Below are 20,742 nucleotides of genomic sequence, written 5' to 3'. Positions count from 1 at the left end.
TAAATTAATGCAAAATCATGTTTCGAGACTATTCTGGCTAAAGAAATAAAAAGTAAGCAAATTTAAGAACTGATCTCCTTTTGAAATTCGATAAAATAATCCTTTATTTCCAGTGCGCAGACTACGAAGGCAAAAGTTTAAATGAATAAAACTCTATTCTTTGAAAACATCATCTGAGCAACATTATATCTTCACATTCTATCAATTAATAAATCATCTAAGAAACAAAAAATATTTGCAATACCATAGTCCAGGGACAATTTGTTTGGCAACATCCTGGCCCATGTCATCTAAAAACGCATAACGGTATTTCTAGACAAAATTATTTTATCAACCATATTTTTGACGCTTATATCACCGACATTTTGGGCAAATATTAAAAGGCTATTTGTTATTATTTCCTCTCCGTCCAAAATAGGGTTTTTCTTTTCTTGCGGGCTAACAAAGGTTCATAAGAAACCTTCAACATAGTTTCCATTTAGTCCCTTCTCTTCTTAGAAAGACGTAAAGAAAAGTTCATTAGAAAAAAAAAAACTTTTCTTAACAGTTGCATTGGTCGGATAAATAACTTTTATCTGTTGCACTTCAAAACGCCAGCTGAAGACTTAAATAAACCGATTATCTTGGATTTTTTTTTTTTTTTTTTTCCTTAGCTGTTTCACTTTGCCTAGACCAATAATATTCGAGATTTGAATTTCAAGGTCTGTGAAGATTAGGTGGATGAATTTAAGATAGCCCGTTTATTCGCTCTTGAAGAAACAAATTTAATGATTAAGCAATTTTCATTTAGCAGGCTGAGTCTTTTCAAAGGAAGAATACTCGTAGCGGTTTCTTACGTATTTTCAAACTAAAATTGGAGATGGCTGACGTTAAAGAAAGTACTAAGGAAGTATACCAGAATAATTTTAAAGGCGATGAATATAATGAAGAACTAAAAGATTTACTTCCTGCTTCAGAGTCCCTTTTCGAATTTTCATTAGCTTTCCTACAAGAAGTAATACAATTAAGTAAGTAATCTAAGTCTCTTCATAGTTATTGCTGCGATAAAAATTTTGAAAATTTTGTTTCAAGCCAATTTGTTGCTTGTTACTAAGTAATTATGGATATAACTGCTATTACATGTGGTAAAGAAAATTACTTTAATTTTAGTGTAAATAATAAGATTGTTTTTCTGTAATATGTATTAAGTACAACAGATAAACATTTTAACTTCTTAAACACAAAAGCATAATTTAATATTTCATTTTCGATTTCAGATACCTTCTGAGTTTTTCGTTATATGACATTAAAAAATGTGTCAATATACTATTCCTTCACAATAAGAAACATGATTACTTTGTAAATATAATTTATTATCTTTCCCCCCCCCCTTGAATTTTACTGACGTTTTGATGTTAAAAACAACTTATAAGTTTCTTATATATTTGCTATAAGGCGAATACTGGTGACTTCACTGTTACTGATTTATGCTTATAAAATTAGTCAAATAGAAGAGAGATTTTATATAAACTCTCTTCCAAAATGAAGAATGATTTTAGCCTAATTTTGTATTTACACTGGTATATAATTCTTCCATATTTTGGTTTATTTAGTTTTGCCTTGTTCCATATTTCCAGCTTATTAAACATCTCGAAATAAGTTTTTGTTTTTCAGTCCACGAGTTTCTTGACTTTGGCAAAATAAAGCAGTATTAGTAGTGTGAAACGGGGGATTCACGGGCAGGCTTTCAAACTGGCAGGCGGATTGGGAAGATGGAGTACGCGAAGGCTAATTGATAAGTGTTTCATGATTCTTTATTTAGTAAATAAAACTGGGATTCGAACGTGTAACAAAAGGGTTCACAGGGTAGTACTATGATTAATTGTTTTAGAGCACTACCCCATGATCTCTAGTCACTTATTGGCAAGAAAAAGGATTAAAGATAAATTATATTTTTTTAGGCGAATGTCCCCCACCATTACCCGGTGCAGTTAGTTGCACCTCGACAATCCCAACAATTTAGAACAGAAAAACTTATGCATAGCTTTCTGTAAACTTTCCATAAGTTTTTCAAGAGGCCAAAAAGTAACACTATACTAAAATACCTATAGTGTTATGAAAACTTAAAATTAAGGAACGTAAAAATTAAGAAAAAAAATTATTTACAAATTAAATACTTAGTATCACTAAATATTAAATTAAATAATAATAATTATATACAAAGTTCCATTAAAATGAAAAAAAAATTAAAAATAAATGAATAAATACGTTAAAATTAAATATATAAATTGCGTTAAATATATAAGATAATTAGACACATGCAGTAACGTGAAAATTAAAAAAAATCATTATATAAAAACTAAATATAAATTGCGTTAAATATAAAAAGATATCAAGTTAAATATGTAATATATCATTAAAAATAACAGTAAACTTTACATGATATATAGGCTAAATAATCTCAAATTACGAAAAACAAAATTAAATGTAATAGATTAATAAATTAATAAATGGCATAATGCTCATTAGCATAGCTGTTCACGCTATCTATCAGATAGCTTGTTGGCTTGAACAGTGAATAGTTTGTGACTCTAGCAATTCGACATTGCACGTCCCATGATTGTGTCTCATTGAAGAGACATTCTTTGTAGCTTAGATGTTTAATATGCTTCCTTAGCACAGTTCTGCTCACCCCTTTCGCTGTTTTCTTCTCTCCACAAGGAGTCAGCAAAGAATACATTTTAGCTTTTCGTCTGACGAACCCATAAACAAGTGCTCCATTCAATTTGTCTTTAAAGCAGCCAATTCTCTTTTTATTCTTCTCGCTGTAAAGGGAGTGCTCCTTCGGATACTCGGAAGTATCGTACAAATTTTAATGTAGACTCATATCTCTATAAATGTCCTCTGTTTGCACAGAATAAGGCAATGAATCAGTGTCGGTGAAAACGAGTTGAGCTTTTGATCCATAGTTCTGCTTCATGTGTTTGTAATGAAACGCATACATGTGCAGCTTGCTCAGTTCCAAAATACCAAAACCCACATAAATAGGTTGATTCAATGTAATGAAATTTTTCACACGTTGAATGCCTACTAAATCTTCATCAAAGATTCTAAATTCCTTGAAAGATGGAGCCGCGACGAGTCTTTGCATCTTTCGCACATTATTGACAATTTGAATATCCACCCTACTTCGTACGTTTTCCACTGTTTTGCCATACAGTGAATTATTCATCAATTTGAAAAAAAAATTCATATGTAGTATTCACTTTTTTCCTTTCTTAGGTGTTAAATTGAATATATGGAGACAGCCAGGGTTTCTGTAAAAGTTTTATGATATTATGCACTTTGGTTAATTTAAACCTTTTTCCAAATAATATTTCAAATTTCTATAATGAATCGCATAATTTTGCTTCTTTTTCAAACTAGTCACTAATTTCTGAATTTTTCCTGTACTTTTTCGTCCTTGCTTCTGCAATAAAGAGATTAAATAGGGCGATAACTCTTCAGTGGTTATGGAGCACTTTTCAGGTGCTAAAGGATACTCATTATACAGATCATGCAGCTCTTAAGGGTATTCCATATCTACTTCTAAAATATAACCGACAGCTCCATCTTCAGTGGATGACAAAATGGCTTCTATATCAATGGTAGATGGTGAGATCCATTGAAATTCCCCATAAGGCAGGGGCTGTGGCATGGCCCATCCATATAAATTATGCGTATCCAGATATATAATATAACTGGATGGTTTGCTTTGATCATAATGGGGTAGATATTTATTGTTAGCTTCTGCCCATCAGTGAGATATCATGGAAATACCTCCACGAATACCTCTTTCGATAAACAGGTGCATATCCAGATCTGTTAGAAGCTCTAAGTCATTTTCAAACATGCCTGCCACGCTAGCCTTGGTGATGTCGTAACGTGAGCACAGTCCAACTCATAATTTTTAATACATAAATTTCGAAAATTTTTAAATATGTCCGCTAAAAGAAGAACATCGGAATTAACATATAAATCATGATAGTCTCCTAAGGTTAAGATTTAAAAGTCTCCCATACATTTAATGCATGAGAGTAAACTTCATCAGAAATGTGTTCTTTCCCAAGAACATTGTAAAATGCCTCTTTCGATGGTAAGCAAGTTTCTTAAAATTTTTTGAAAGATGACATGTACACATAAGGATACACGCCTTTGCAGCATATAGTTCAAGTTCCTTCTTTCCAAACTGTCTTTTCAAAATCTGAAAATTTTCCTCCTTCATGTTGTTCACCAGCTTTTCCAAGGAGGTATTCAAAAATTGGAAGCTATCTACAAATTGTAAACTTACTTTATCCTCCCTATTTACCAACGAAAAGGAAATGTATTTTTCCATACTCGTTTAGTGAATTTGTTCAAATTCGATTCACTTTCTCACGTGGAGTTTTCTTATCTGGAATTGCCAACCCCCCCCCGAGTCTGTGTTTCAAGGATGAGTGAGGGTGGGTTACAAGAGGTTTGTGAGAACTGGCTCAGACCAGTTGCTCAGAACTTAAAAAAAAAAAATAAAAGACGTGACATTTTGTTCAGTTCGCCTATCCACACCGTGCTTTACTTGTTTGATTGTGCTTCAAAATGTTCAAACGCAAGGACTTATGCTTAAAATACTATAAAAATTGTTGATGGAATATGATGCTTTACCAAGATGCAGCCAAAGTGAAGCTTCTGTACAACTTGAAATATCACAATCTGCATTATGTACGTTGTTGAAAAGAAGGGAGGTAATTTTGGATGAAATGATGGTAAGCGCAAATGTTTCACGTAAGCGAAAACGAAGGGGAAATTCTACTGATGTTAGAACCTGCTTTCTTGGAGTGGTTTCGACGCCAGAATGTCGCGAGAAATCCTGTATCAAAAGGAAACAGAATTTGACAAAATGCTGCGAGAGGAATTTGTCCCTACCATTGGATGGTTCACAAAAAGAAAGAAATAAGCAATATCTTTTTCAAAAATTACATTGGGAGAAGCAAGATGCAGATTCTAATGAAGCCGATAACTGGATAGAAAAGAATTTAGCCTGATTTTTGCAAGAACACAAATCGCATCAAAATTTTAGTCATGATGAGCCTGGTCTTTATTACTGATCCTTACCTCAATACGCTTTATCGTTTAAAGGTGAGTCGTCAACTGGCTGTAAAAAATTGCATGTAATATAGGAAGAAGAGTTGAAAGGATACCATTAACCATCTCTACAAGCAAAAACCCTCGTTGTCTGAAGAACGGCAGCATTTGCCTGTGATTTATTACAACAATAAAAGTGCTTGGATGAGAAGCAATATTTTTAGTGGTTTTCTTACGAAGTGGGTTAAAGAACTTCAGTAAGATAAAACGCTGCCTGTCCAACTGACCTCTCGTTGAAGAACATAAAATTAATTTTCGTTTCTCCTGCTACAACGTCCATTCTTCAGCCATTAGATCAGAGTGTTATAAAAGCCTTCAAGAGTCATTACAAGAAGAAAGTGGTACAAATGAAATAGACAATTCTCTTTCATACGTCATGCATGTTATTTTAAATGCGCAGGAAGAAGTAATTTCGCAAACGATTCCAAATTGTTTTAAAAACGCCGGAATTCATCCAAGGCAAATTTCTGGATACTCTCAAGATGTACCAGAAGACAAGACTGACGATGAGGAAATGCATGATGAGACCTTCCTCGAATATTTTCGAATCGATGAAAATACCCATACTTGCTACGAAAAGAGTGATGCAGAGATCGAAGTTATCAGAAAAAACTAAGGAAGGAAAGTGAGTGGAAGATGAAAATTCCGATCCTGTGCCAATAGCAGCAGTCTCGATAAGCATGAAAAATTTTGAGAAGAAAGCTAGAACTTAAAAGTGGAGGTATAGAAAGTTACAAGCAATGCCGTTTAAAAGCTATTAACAAAAAATATGTAACAATCTCGAAGAAATAAATTTTAAATCAATGTTTGATGTGCTTACATATTGTATTGATCTAAGTAACATGTTGAAATAATTGCAATTTTTCTGAATTAAGATGACTTTGGTCACCTACGGAGAAAAGTAATGAAAGTTTTATAAAAGAAACGTATATATAACTTAAACATTAAACAACAAATCGAAAAAGAGGATCAATTTCAACAGCAGGGCTGTAAGCAAGGAGAGAGAGTTTCAGATATGTGCACATTTATTCAAAAATGTATTGAAATCTTACTTCAAATTAGTGCGATTTTTTAAAAAAATATTTTTATATCTCCCCCTGGAAAATATCCAACGTTGTATCCTAACTGAAACGAAATTCTGCATGAGGTCCAGCATTGGATATAAAATTCAACCGCTTTATATAATCAAATAAAGTCGGACAGGACGTGATCACATTAAGCGGTATCCACCACATGTTGAAATAAAATTTATTTGCAAAAATATTTTAATGTATTTCATTTTAATTGTCCATTGGACTGTTGTTCAGTTGGAAAGTGCCTGGGCTAGGCCCTAACTCAGATTAGCATCAGGAAAATTTGCGAACAGTTGGTAGCGTGAAAGATAGTTCCATAGCAATTTCTAGTAATCACAGAATTTTAATCAGAAAATAATGGTGATAAGCAATGTTGAAGTATAATACTATTATGTAAGATTATATAAAGTGGCAAATAAAAGGTTCAAACAGTAACGACTATTAGCAGATGATGGTGATAATATAAATAAGTGCTGAGGTGATTTTGGATAGTATGCATCATAGTTTGCGTGTCTAACAGGAAAATGGTCGAGATTTGGTGGAGCTGGAACTGACGTCAAACTAAGCACTGAAAAAGCAGTCTCAGCGGTTGGCTGGAACAAATGGATCATGGATGCAAGTGATAATGCGGAGCTAAATATTAACAACTAAGCCATCAAAAATAGCAGAAAGGACAGGATAGCATAGATATCAATGGCGGATTCAATATTAGCAATCAATGGCGAAATGAATTCGATGAGAAAATTTAACATGATCATGTTGAATATTTTTAATAATTTAAAAATTTCGAAGTTTGTGGTAATATTTTAATACTTTGATGACTACAACTTCTTATTGATAAAACGTGTAATAATTGTTATCCATTTTACTGAAGGAATTCTAAAAAAAATATGGCATTGCACTGCAAAATTTAGGAACTTTCATTCTCAAATCATTTCTTATTCATTTTAAAATAATACAATTTTCACTGATTTGGAAAATACAGCAAAGTCAGACATACTAATCAAATCTTCACAACATCGCATTCATGGCACTTTGTGATTATATATCAAAATAGCAGAGTGACGTTACAACAAAGTCGCAGTGTGACCCTATACGCGGTGAGGCTATCAGGTTCAGTGTTCCGCCTTACCTGGCTTGGGAACATTCAAGAACCTGACTCGGAACAGGGAGCTTACTAAAGCTATGTTCAATAAATGTGGGAAGTAGACAAGATACACAGGAAGGGTATACGAAACCCTTTATTTTTCACTCTTTACAATAATTTCCGGACTTCGGAATACAGAGACCAACCACTTGTGGTCTGAACGTAAGAATATAAAAATATTAACTAAACTCTAACTTAATTTTGAAAAAATAAACAAGGGCCTACGTACTTTATGTACCAGATTGGCCGTATATTAACAGGAAGCCGTATGTAGTACAGAGAACTGTTAACACTACAATACGTTTAAAATTATTAAGAGGATTAAACCTCTGGCCTGGAAGGCAACCAGCAACCAAGTAAAACTGCTAAGGCAAGCGGCCTGCTTCTACTAACTCCTTCCTCTCTCTCGCTTGGCAAAAAGCCACAACTTAAGTACTTGGCGTTCGCCAGACAAATTTGCCAGACAAATTTGACAAAAAAAGACAAATTTATTGCAAATAAGTTAAAGCTTTTAATTCTGGCCGGAAGTAGAAAATAAGAAGTGATAGTAAAGATTTAAAATAAAATAAACGTTAGTAAAACTTAAGATCCTTACATACTTCCCGCCAGGGTTAATTAGTTTGAAACTGAGGTCTAAACGACCGTGTTGAAAACTTTTAGCTCTAGAATCTAACGCGAGGCCAATCTTTTACAAACATTTCTCACTAGAAATTAGAAATTAAAAAAAAATTTGCTTTTACATTATCAGCTCCATGGACAATTACTTTTCATCTGTACTGCATCTAAACAGGAGCTTTTAGTTGAAATCTGGTTCCTTCCAGAGATCTGGAAGGAAAACTAGTTTAATGAAATGTTACACAATTAAATAGCAAGTCACATGAATATTTATATTTCTCCTAACATTCTTATTTCATTCATGACTTTATTTAATTATTTCTCCCCGTGCTCTCTGACATGTGTGGTAAAAGAAAACACCGGACACGAATGTGTTTATGTACCAGTGTTCAACACTGCCGCCTACAATCAAAACACTAACGTGTTAAAATTCAACATAACAAGACCTCGTAACACACCCTATCTTCATCTCTAAACCCTGAGGTACTATTCTGAAAGTGGCTAACTCTGAAGTGTAGCGTCAGAGAGCCTAACTACATTCATTCAACCTTTAACACTAATAATTTTACCTTTTTACAGTCACACGAATAAGTTAAACTTTTTTTGCATTACTTTCACTTTTAACATATCACAGTATTTCTTAACGCTTAAAATAACAGTTCACATTGTATATAAGTACATATTAACATGCCGTTAATTTTACGCAATTTAAAACATACATTAGTAGTACATTGTTAACTTCTATTCTTTTCCAAGCAAGTGCCAATTCTTCTACATTGAAACACTACATTTCAAAAAACTTTCAGACCAAAACTTCTTTCTTGCCAGAATCTTTTAAATAAAATTTTATACAATAACTTTTACAATATTCAAGTATTTACACATTCCTATTATACATCAACTTTAGTTTTACTCGCGAGTAATTGAAAAACATAATACCAAAATAGGTAACAACACATTTCTCGCCTTTTTGGCGATAAAGGTAGACCTCACATGAGGTAAAACGTCTTGAAATCTGCCACTTGCAGTAAGAATGAAAGATTAACTTATGTTTGCAAAGTAACATAAAATTTTACTTATCTTTGTGATATTCGAACATTCTTTTCTCTGCCCAGTCCTGGAAGGTAGCTAAGATTCGTGTTTGATTTATCCTCCTTCTTGTGCGGGCTCGTCCTTCAGTTCCTTCCTCTAGGAGTTTTCTTTTCCCTCCAGTTCGGTCATCCTTGAATACCTTCTTTTTCGCCTCTGCCTGTGGTCTTGGCCGTTTGATGGCCGCTGGTCTTGGCGGAACCGGGACACTTCTCTCTCGTTCCTGCTTGGACCTCGTTGCTGGCCGTTCAAATTTTCCTTGTATCTTTTCCTCCGCCGCTGGTGGTCGTTCCGCAATTCGGCGACATTTGCTGCGTAGAGTCCTGTCCGATGAGTATATCTTCCGTTTGGGAGCCGGATTATAGTTGCAGTTATTTCTCCTGGCTCTCTTTGCATTCTTCGTTCTTCTGCCTTCTTCATTCTAGGGGTGGTCGCGCACTCTCTTTTCTGGTCGGTGGAACGGCTTCTTTTTCTTGTTACCTTAAATTTTCCAACGGGGAACTTTCTTTTCAATTGCTCCTGCCTCCTAATGGCTTGCCCTTGTACTTTTCGCTGTTCCACCTCTGGAGCTTGTGCCTGCCGTGTCTGTCGTGCCGGATTCTGCAAAAGATCTTTGAAAATTTGTATTTTATTACGATCATAGTAGGGTTTTATTTGGTCAATGTTTGCGGAGCATGTTTCACCATTCCTGGCTTTTAACACCACTACAGCGTGAGTTATTTTTTCTATGACATATGGTCCTTCAAATCGTGGAAAAAATTTGGCGGTTTTATCTTCTGGTGCTGAAGAAAATGAATGCTTACTTTTTAATACTTCATCTCCTACTTTATAAGTTACTCCCTGTCGTTTCATATCATAATAGAGCTTCTGTTTTCTTTGTGCTACTTCAGTGTTCTTTTTTGCTTCTTTAATTAATTTTTCTATATCACTTATTTTAAATTCTGGGGCTCTTTGTTGAACATAAAATAATTTATCTAACGGCGTTATAATCTTTCTGCCTAAAAATAACTCAGCAGGAGTTTTGCCCGTTGTATCATGTTTTGCGGTCCTAAGGGCGAAAGCAAATTCATTGACATAGTTATCCCAGCTTTTATGAAAATTTTTAACATAACTACGGATAATTTTCACTATATTTCTATTGACCCGTTCCGCTATATTTGATTGCGGCCGATACGGGACCATTTTTAAATGACGTATGCCCAGTTTTTTGCACATGTCTTCAAATATATTACTTACAAATTGAGGACCATTATCCGATATAACTTTTAGGGGCGCCCCGTATTTTAAAATATATTTATTTAAAATAGAATCAGTAACTAATTTCGCGGAGGCTCGTTTTAAGGGAACAATTTCGGTCCACTTACTAAAATGATCAACCATAACAAGGAGATAACGACTTTTATTTAACTGACTTTTTGGGAAAGGGCCCAATAAATCGATGCCAATTATTTCATTTGGAAAATCGGATTTAATACTATTTAGAAACCCGGCCGGGCGGAAATTAATATAATTAACTGCTTGACGTGTTGGGCAGGACTGGACATACGCCCTTGTTAACTTTTGCAGTTCAGGAAAATAGACTGCCTCGCGTACGCGTTGTATAGTTTTTCGAATACCAGCATGAGAAGCTAAAGGGCTGTCATGTAACTCCTGCAGGATATTTAATCTAAGACTAGCTGGGATAACAGGTCGAAATTCGTTGTTGGAATTTGTAGTTTTTGTATAAAATAATAGACCATCTATTAGTTCGTAACGGGCCACCCTATTTCTTATCGCCACAATATCTTGGTGGCTAAAATTTTCAGGATCCTTTAAATACTCATAAATGTTTCCAAACTCAGGATCCCTACCCAGTTCGGTCATTACAGTTTCTCGGGAATTTATTGTACATGCTGTGAGCATTGCCACCTTTACAGTATTACCTTCTTCATCTATTTTAATTCTGGATAGGGCATCTGCTACGATATCTTCCTTTCCGGGGGTATGCTCGATTACCAGATTATATTCTTGTAGCTTGAGTGCCCATCTTATTAACCTTGGGGATAAGATTTTCCCTGAATACAATCTAGTTACCGCCGCATGATCAGAATACACTGTTTTTTGGCGCTCTTCCAAAATATACTCGGAACTTTTGCACTGCTAACAGAACTGCAAGTGCCTCTCTCTCAGTTGCGGAATAATTTCTTTGTGTTTGATTTAAAGTTCGACTAAAAAATGCCACGGGCTGCTGATTTTGCGAAAGTACCGCTCCTACCGCATAATCCGAAGCATCCGCTGAAATTTCTAAATTCTCATCCTTTTCAGGAAATTTCAACACAGGGGCTTGCGTTAATGCTTGCTTTAATTTTTCGAACGCACTATTGGCTTCGGCCGTCCACGAGAATCTTGCCTTTTTCCTTTTTAATTTTAACAATGGTTCAGCAATAGCTACAAAATCTTTTATAAAGGACCTATAATATGAATAAAATCCTAGAAAAGAAGAGAGCTTCTTCGCGTTGTTTGGAGTCGGATACTTTTGTACAGCGATTATTTTTGATTCGTCTGTCTCTATTCCTTTCTGAGATATTTTGTAACCTAAGTATTTTAATTCAGGGGCTGCAAATTTGCACTTTTCAACATTAACTTTTAGACCGGCCTCATTTAATAATGAAAACACCTGTCTTAAATCCTGTACATGTTGGTCCAGATTATCACTAGTAATAATGATATCGTCTAAATAGATAAATGTGGACTTTCCATGAACAGGCCTTAGTACAATGTCCATACATCGCTGAAATGTTGCCGGTGCCCCTGAAAGGCCAAACGGCATACGCAGGAATGCATAAGTGCCAGACGTGGTTATAAAAGCAGTCTTAGGAACGTCCTCCGGTCTAACACCTATTTGAAAATAACAAGTCGTTAAGTCTAAAGTCGTCATATATTTGGTAGACGTTATGTTCCTTAGAATTTCTTCAATAATAGGTAACGGATATACCGGATATTTAGTTATGGAGTTTTATTTACGATAGTCAATCGCGAAACGCCACCTTTTTGGATGTGTTACTGGATAGTCATTGTTTTTCTTACACAAAACCACCGGGCTAGCATAACTAGTTGAGATGGGCGTTATGGTCTTTTTACGTAGCATATCGCTAATGTGCCATTCTATAATTTTTTCTTTATTCTTATCATACCGGTATGCTTTGTGGCGAACTGGCAATGAATCTCCGGTGTCGATACTATGGTTAGTAACTTGAGTAAATCCTGGAATATCACTAAATAGCGAAGCAAATTCACTTACCACTTGTCGGATTCTTTGTTGCTCTTCCTCAGGCAGGTGGTCAAGGTTTAACATTGGCGGTTCCGTTTTTTCTTCTCGAACTGGTTTCATCGTCAGCTTAAGGGACGCTTCATTAAAATCCAGCGTTGCTTCTGCCTCTGAAAGAAAATCTATCCCTAAGATAATATGTGCTTGCAAATTCTTTACTATATAAAACATAATTTTTACTTGTTCGTCCTTGATACCAACGTATAGCGGTAATTTACCTATGCACTTACATCTTTCTCCTTGCGCAGCTAACACTGTAACTTACTTATCCGTATTATCCGAATTCTATATGCGGTATTTCCGAAAATACTTCCTAAAAAAATCTTCTGCCACACAGGAACACTGCGCGCCCTTATCCAGGAGTGCGGTGGCTGGGATGTTATTCACCAACACTTCATCTTCGGAAGAGTCAAATTTTTCACCATTACTGTATTTAACTTGAAGAAAGAGGGATTTTCTTGGCCTTCGGATTTCCGCACCCTTTCGTCAGCAGAAATCCGTTTTAGTTTAAATCCTTTTTTCTTTCCATGCTTTCCTTCTTTTTCCACTGGCCTTGAGACTTCTGTCCTGGATTGCTATTGAACTGTCGACGTTCGCCGGCTGTTTTTGGATGCTCGGGTTTCCTTGCCCACTGATTCGCTTTGCTTCCGTAGCCGTGTGCTTGACTTTGCTGTGGTCTTGGCTCACCAAATTGGTTTCGTTGTTGATATTGGCGTCTTCTTTCAATGTCCGCCGTTCTTCTACTTTCAAACTGGATTGCTAGCTCAAATAACTTTTCCAGTGTAGTAGGATTCCTTAATTCAATAAAGTCTTGTACTTGGGGAAGTAACCTCGGCAAAATCACTTGAATTATCTCAGGATCCGGACGGTTTCCATACAAGAGTTTGAAGACGTGAATTTTTCTTAAAATAAAGGTGGAAAGATTTTCGATTCTTTGCTGATATATGCTGAAAATTTCCGTTTCTAATTTCGCCCGATCCCTTACGACAGGGAAGGCTTTTACTAGGGCAGTCTTGAAATTTTCGTAAGTATAGGTAGGACTTCCCGCTTGACCCAAGAGACTTCTGCCTATGCATTTGAACCAATTAAGCGCTTGGCCCCTGAAAGCGCTGGTAGCTAAGGTGACTTTTTGGAGCTCATGCACTGGATACATCATGAAGTGGTCATCTAGTTTTTCCAAAAAACTGGTTACCGGTGAGTTTCCATTAAATGTTGCTTCTGGTTTCATCGCTGCGCGCATTGTCTGGACGATGTAACCAAATCCTTCCAGGGCGGCAGCTGGCATTTCTGGATACTGAGCCGCTTCTGCAGGCAGCACAGGTTCTTGAAATTCGGCCATGGTTATTCTTCTTCGTCGGGCGCCACTATCAGGTTCAGTGTTCCGCCTTACTTGCCTTGGGAACATTCAAGAACCTGTCTCGGAACAGGGAGCTTACTAAAGCTATGTTCAAGAAATGTGGGAAGTAGACAAGATACACAGGAAGGGTATACGAAACCCTTTATTTTTCACTCTTTACAATAATTTCCGGACTTCGGAATACAGAGACCAACCACTTGTGGTCTGAACGTAAGAATATAAAAATATTAACTATAACTTAACTTTGAAATAATAAACAAGGGCTAACGTGGAAGATTGGCCGTATATTAACAGGAAGCCGTATGTAGTACAGAGAACTGTTAACACTACATTACGTTTAAAATTATTAAGAGGATTAAACCTCTGGCCTGGAAGGCAACCAGCAACCGAGTAAAACTGCTAAGGCAAGCGGTCTGCTTCTACTAACTCCTTCCTCTCTCTCGCTTGGCAAAAAGCCACAACTTAAGTACTTGGCGTTCGCCAGACAAATTTGCATAAATAAGTTAAAGCTTTTAATTCTGGAAGTAGAAAATAAGAAGTGATAGTAAAGATTTAAAATAAAATACAATTTAGTAAAACTTAAGATCCTTACAAGGCTTCGCACATTAGGGAAGACATTGCGTCACGTTACGTGACGTAGATGCGATACTGCAATTGTGGAAGTGTGACATGTTTGAAGGACCTCACCTTGCAACTGGGGTAAATTAACAGCTACGTCTTAAATAATTAAATTTGTATTTTGTTAAACAAGTGGAGAAGTCTCTACGAGACATTAATTTGTGATGGAACCAGTTATATAATGATTTTTTTCTGTATCGCCATCTTGAACAGCTCATTTTAAATATAACATTTTATGTTCTATATTTTTAGTTTGGTACGAGTAATTCTTAAACCAGTAAGTCTATCGTATTTCTTTAGCTTAAAACTCTTTCAAGTGTTAAATTAAAATGTGCATACTAAAATTTAGATCGCATTTTTTTGTCTGCCCTAAGATTATTATAAATTTTATTTTATTAAATGCTTTTTTCAACATTTTGAAATTTTTGTTGTAAATTCTTCTAGGCGCTAGATTGTAATCGTGAGTCTTGATTGTAATTTTGTCTCCTCCTTCCCCAATCCCGTATTTTATACTTTGGCGCGTATATTACATTGGCATGGCTGTCATAACTACCAACCTTGAATAAGGTTCTCCAGCCCCAAACAGGAAATTTCCGGCATGTTTCCGTGCTAGGAGGCGACACCATTTCAAAATAAACTTCAAACTGTCTTAAATCAATTTCATAAAGCAAGACTCAAGTTACTAAACTATTTATGTCATTATTCTGACATAAAATATATCAGTTATACATTCTAAATACATATTTAAAAAGAAATTTAAACTGTCTTATATCAACTTCATAAAGCGTGACTCGAGTTATTAAATTATTTATGGTATTATTCTGACATAAAATATATGAGTTATATATTCTAAATACATATTATTGGACTAATTTTCTTACATTTGTGTACTGAAAAAATTCTTGAGTAGGGAAAGAAAGGTTTTATTTACAATTTTTTAAATGCGGCGGAAAAAAATTAGTTATTAATGTACGTACTACTGTATGAGTAAATTTATTTATGTACCAAACTTTAAAGTAAAATAAAATGCAATAAAAATAATAACTAATTACACATTGGTTGAATCATCATATAAATTTTAGTAAATGTCCACACTACATTAAGACAATTCAGATCAAAACGAATTCAGTAAGAAACATTTTGCTGAAAATAACTAAGGGATGGAGGAATGAAATTTTCATAATTTAAATTTCATTAATGCAATAAATTTCATTTACTGGTGTTAAATACTTTACTAAGTAAAGGCTAGAATTTATAAACTGGCAGATCCGGTCAGCTGCTGGAAGACTGGAAAGTATGACGAAAACCCAGAATTCTCCTGGGAAACCAGGAAAGGTGGCATAATGCTTTCCATATGCCCACCAGCGGCCGAGCAGTAATAGCTATTGAACACTGGTAGTTCGATTCGGGGTTTGAGTCCCGCCAAGCGGGCTGGCTACATGGGCGTTTTCATGACTTACTCCATGTTTATGATACCCATGGTACCCGCGGTTTGCCACGTTAATATGAGCCAGTTTCCCTTAAAATGTCCTCAACGGAGCATCCCTCATTTTTCTTGTTGTGGCAAATGGCGGATAACGTAATCAATAAAAATCATTGCTCTCTATATTAAATTTTTTTATATATTGCTGACTTTATGCTTATTACATATCTGTTAATTACTTATTACTTTCAGATTGTCTAAATATATATTAACATATTTTGCATTAAATACCCGAATATTTTATTCCTATACTTTCAGAGAAATTTGAAGGCACAAAGCTCCTTGAAATCGGAAGCGCAAGCACTATTCACAATATTGCATCTGCTAGTTCTTACTATACAAATATTGTCCAAAGTGAATTTACCGAATGCAGCCGCGAAGCTCTCAAGCGCTGGCATAAAGGCGAAATAACTCTCGACTTCACCGCAGTCCTTAACATTGTTGCTAAACTTGAAGGTTATGGAGAGTAAGTACATTCTTTGCAAAATATGAACTATATCTTCCCCATCAGAATCATTATAAATGTGTGTAGAAGGCTGTAATTTTATTCTAATAATGCACTCCATGAGCTACAGTGTACTATGTTCTGTAGGACTGAAATCAAGGAGGTTAGAATAAAAGGAGGGAGGGTTCGCCGTTTCCTCCACTATCGGGGATTGAAACCTCCGCCGAACAAGCGGCATCCATGTTTGTGACTTCAAAACATTGCATTACGTTAGTGACATGTACGTGTTTCTAAGCTGTTCCGTGCATGTATTTTCCAGTAAAAATATGTTAAATTTATAATGAAATGCTTCGCTATTGTTGAATTTTTGTTTTAAAGTAATAAAGATGATATCCATAATTTACTATGTACAGCAAATTATTAAGAAATAGTTCGAAATCTAAATGCATGCGCATAACATTAAAGCCTTTAAAAAATGATGTTTCTGCATATTTCATGGATTTGCTTAGGTTTCATTAGCAACCTGTTGGGTGTACTTCCCAATTATTCCTTTAAAAAGTGATAAATCTGATTTATTCACAATATTATCATAATTTATTAAAGAATCATTTCATATACAAAGTTTAAGGTATAAGAGCTGCTCTTCGTTCTGCATTTTTAGGAAACCTGAAATTAATAGCAAATAATTATCTAAAAAAATAGTCACAGGTTGCATTTTTTTAAATGAAAGTTTTAAATAGAAGATCCTTTTCACAACCAACAACCTTATAACAACAAGAAAATAAATCATAATAAAATAAAACAGATTTATGTGAATTCAATTATTTCAGTTTATGCGCATTTCATATTTATTAATCTCAAAGAAACTGCCTTTAATTAAGCTGAATTACAGAAATACACCTATATAAGTTTTTGGATATATCTTTTCACATGTTCAATTGTGTAAATATTTTACATAATTTTATCACTATACTGGCCAGAAATTTGTAAGTTTATGCACCAGAACAGTTTATCTTAACTTTAAAAAAATGAATAATAATTAATATATAAAGAAAAGCATTGCTTTATTTAACATCTTTACAATTAATAAAAATAGTAATAAATGATTTCTTACTTTTCATGAAAGTTATAAAAGAATTACCTAAAACGTTCAAATTATACAATTTAAATCCTACCATACATCATTCTATCTTAAGGAAGGAAGATACCAGCTATAAACGGAAACATTAAAATGTATTTAACATTTTTTGATTATAGTTATATTACATAACATGTTTTGATTATTTAAGTCCTTTTTTTTCACATCTGGAAAGAAAACAACATGACATTGTGATATTTTTTAACATAGTTGTCATATTACATAAAAAAAGATAATCAATACTTACGTGTGAAAAGTTATGCCCGGAATTTTTTTCGAGAATCTATTTGTGCATCCATACGCAACACAAGCTGACATGCTTCAAAAAGAAAAGAAAAAATGTTGCAATGACAGACTTCCTTGCACAAGTCACGGTGATAACAGGAAGATGGCCGCCACGCTTCACCGTTTAAGTTGAACCTTCCCTCCTTCTATTCTAACCTCCTTGACTGAAATACACTAATGGAAAATGAAATCCCAACACCAAGAAGGAGTTGTGGTAGATAAACGGAATTTGAAATTCCACAAATTCCCAAAAAGCTTGCAACTAAGCCACTAGAATTCGTAGTTTCCGGGTCCTCACTGATGGCTCCATAAAAAATGCGAAATAAGCTCCTTCAAATTGCTCCATATTTTAAATAAACACATCTAATTATAATGTTAAATATTAATATAACATTTAATTATATTTTTACATGATATTACATTGTACAGTTACATAGTAAACATGGGTAGGTTTTACTACGCCAGCTCTCGCTCAAACTGAAATTTTTTCTCACATAGTTGAGGGCTGCTACAAAGCCCTCTGTGGGAGATCTCAGCACTGAGTGATACTTATTAAATATTCTTAATCATTACAGCAATGTTCTCGTACTTTTCCCACTTGTGTGTGAAGTTTCGTATCAAAACTTCTATTAGACTATAATTGCAGTGAAGTTTCGAAACACTTCTTCAGACCTTCCAGGTGACATACTAAATCTGCATGTAAAAGTAAGCGTTCATGAGGCACGCTTTTCAGTCATTTATTCTAAATTTTCCTAATATTGACTTGCTGAAGAAGCCAGAAGTTCTGCAGCAAAAGCAGTAAGTTTTATTAGTGTTCTCTGAATAAATAAGCCACCTTCTAAGAAAATTCTCAAAATTATCTCTATTGTTTATGCTATCCATTGTTTCCATTATCCCAAAAGAGCATGCTATCAATCCATTTATCAGGATTTGAACCGGTTCGAACTACTGATATTAAATAATCTCGGTTACTGCAGACATATGCAATAAAGCAACATCGTCTTGATATGAAGTGTGTAAGCAATAAATCTCATCACTTGATATCCGGTTTCACCCATCAGCTACACAGAGCTGAACTACGTGTTACTCTTCATGATGTGAACTACGTATTAGTCTTCTTCTATATGTTGCGTATTTTCCTGTCTCGTGTATTGGCTGAATTGGATGGCGCCCAGAAGCTGACGCCACTCACAATTGGGGACAATCATCTTCCCTACCGGGACTTTCTTCTAGAGCTACCACATGCGTGACGACTCTGAAGGGCCATTCACACTTACATTTCTCTGCGCTAACGGAATCGGTCCTATACGTCGAGTAGCTCCGCTATACATGAAGCTCAGATTTTTCAACTCGCTCCTCCTCTATGAAGAAAAACTGATTTTGAGCGTCGGCTGCGTCAGATGGCTTCGTTAGCTCGGATAAACGTTGAATGTGAATGGGGTATATCTGAGCTAACAGAGGAAACTGACATAGCCGACCCATCTCCAAAATCAGTTTTTCCCCATAGAGCAGCGAGTTGAAAAATGTGAACTGCACGCATAACAGAGCTAGTCGACACATGGAACTGACTCCGTTAGCTCAGGTAAACCCCAGTCTTAATGGCCCTTTAGAGACCATGTCTTAACCCTTAGCCTGTCGAGTAATTATCTGCGAATCCCTTTAAAATTGTCGCTAGTTTTGGACCGAACTTCCCGTAAAATGTCGCGAAAACAAACCTAAACCTCTGAAAATTGTCAAGCAGTTCTTTTGTTATTTCCCATCCCTCCCAGAATTTTACTTCAATGATTCCGCTAAGTGAGATTGATTGCTATATATTGTTCGGTAGCTGTGAGCTCTCAAGAGAATTGCAAAAGGCTAGACTCTCCGTGATGATCGTCTTAATGCCGCAGGCTACAACTGCGAAACTTGAAAGTTTCCTTCCCTTAAACAATCTTATCTCTACATATCTTCTCTACATATAATAAAAGAAAAAGTCTGTCTGTGTGTGTGCGCCTTTCGTTCGCGCTGCGCGTAAGCTAATAGACCCACGGCTACGAAATTTGGTACATAGGTACATCTACACAAAAGCCAGTGCACTTCGAAGCGATTTTATCGAAATTCGAATTCGAATTTTTTTTTATTTCATGTTTTGTGACGAAATCGTGTCATTTTGAAACATAATGGGCTGTATTGTGTGTAAAGCGAGATTTTACTCTACACACTCCATTTTCATATCGTCATGAAACGTAGACACTTCGCTATTTTGCGAACTTAAAATAAATTTCGTGTTTCAATAAATCGATTAAATACGAATTTATTTAACAAAGGGAGCTTAACACTTTTTCAATGGGATTTTTTCTAAAAGATTAGTTCGAGAATTAAATCTTTTACATGTTTGCAAATTTTTTTTAAAATTATTTTAAATTATTTCGGCTTTTTTCCTTTTTTTAGAATTTAAATTTGCTTTTTTACTTTTATACGTATTTTTAAGAATTTAAATTTGTTTAAATTTAAATTTCATTCCTTGCAGCAATGGCGCAAAGAATATTTAATTAAATATGTATTTAAATTTAATTTTTTAAATTAAATTCAATTTATTCTTATGAAACAATTTTATTTTTAAAAATGTACAGTTTATTTTTCTTTGATTTTTGGACACGTTAAACTTTCATCTTTGCAAAAAGAATTTTGGAAAAATGATAATATTTTGTATTTTTAAAAGATTTTTTAAATGAAGCTTCCGAGTACATTTCTCACATCTCACATCTTTAAAAATGTCATTTCGGCAACAATTTTCCTGTCTTATTGTTGTTGATAGATTTTTGATGAAATCGCATCATTTTGAATAGTTTCATTCTTTTAGAAATATGGGTTTGGCAACAATTTTTCATCGTATTTCTTATGTCACTGTTTTTAAGAGATTGGCATATTTCATTGTCATTTTTATATAAATATAATATATTTTTTTGATTTTTGGGGGGGGGATAAAGTTGTTCTGTGGAGTAAAATTCTGCGCGGAATTTTATGTTTTTTGAGTTGCTTTCATGTCATTTTTTTGCTTATTTCA

The 20,742-nt window shown here is 34.8% G+C and overlaps 1 protein-coding gene and 1 long non-coding RNA gene across 2 annotated transcripts in view; one reads left to right on the top strand and one right to left on the bottom strand.

Annotated features, from left to right (window-relative positions):
- Positions 1-757: 757 nt before the first annotated feature.
- Positions 758-20,742, top strand: part of LOC146998569 (indolethylamine N-methyltransferase-like) — a 45,631-nt gene continuing 25,646 nt past the window's right edge. Inside the window, exons 1-2 of the mRNA XM_085811094.1 lie at positions 758-1,007; positions 16,087-16,294. Of these exons, the coding sequence (XP_085667220.1) occupies positions 860-1,007; positions 16,087-16,294 (356 nt within the window). The 5' untranslated portion in view covers positions 758-859. The remainder of the gene's footprint in view (positions 1,008-16,086; positions 16,295-20,742) is intronic.
- LOC146998570 (uncharacterized) lies at positions 16,845-18,917 on the bottom strand. The gene is made up of 2 exons (XR_015039551.1): positions 17,659-18,917; positions 16,845-16,939 (listed from the first exon to the last, which is right to left on the bottom strand). It is a non-coding gene; the product is annotated as an uncharacterized LOC146998570 (long non-coding RNA).

This window comes from Stegodyphus dumicola, chromosome 2, assembly GCF_044657685.1.
Source record: "Stegodyphus dumicola isolate Sdum_Otavi_A_Nest chromosome 2, ASM4465768v1".
NCBI lineage: Eukaryota > Metazoa > Arthropoda > Arachnida > Araneae > Eresidae > Stegodyphus > Stegodyphus dumicola.
The sequence above is the reverse complement of the archived record's forward strand: the minus strand, read 5'-3'. Positions and strand labels throughout refer to the sequence as shown.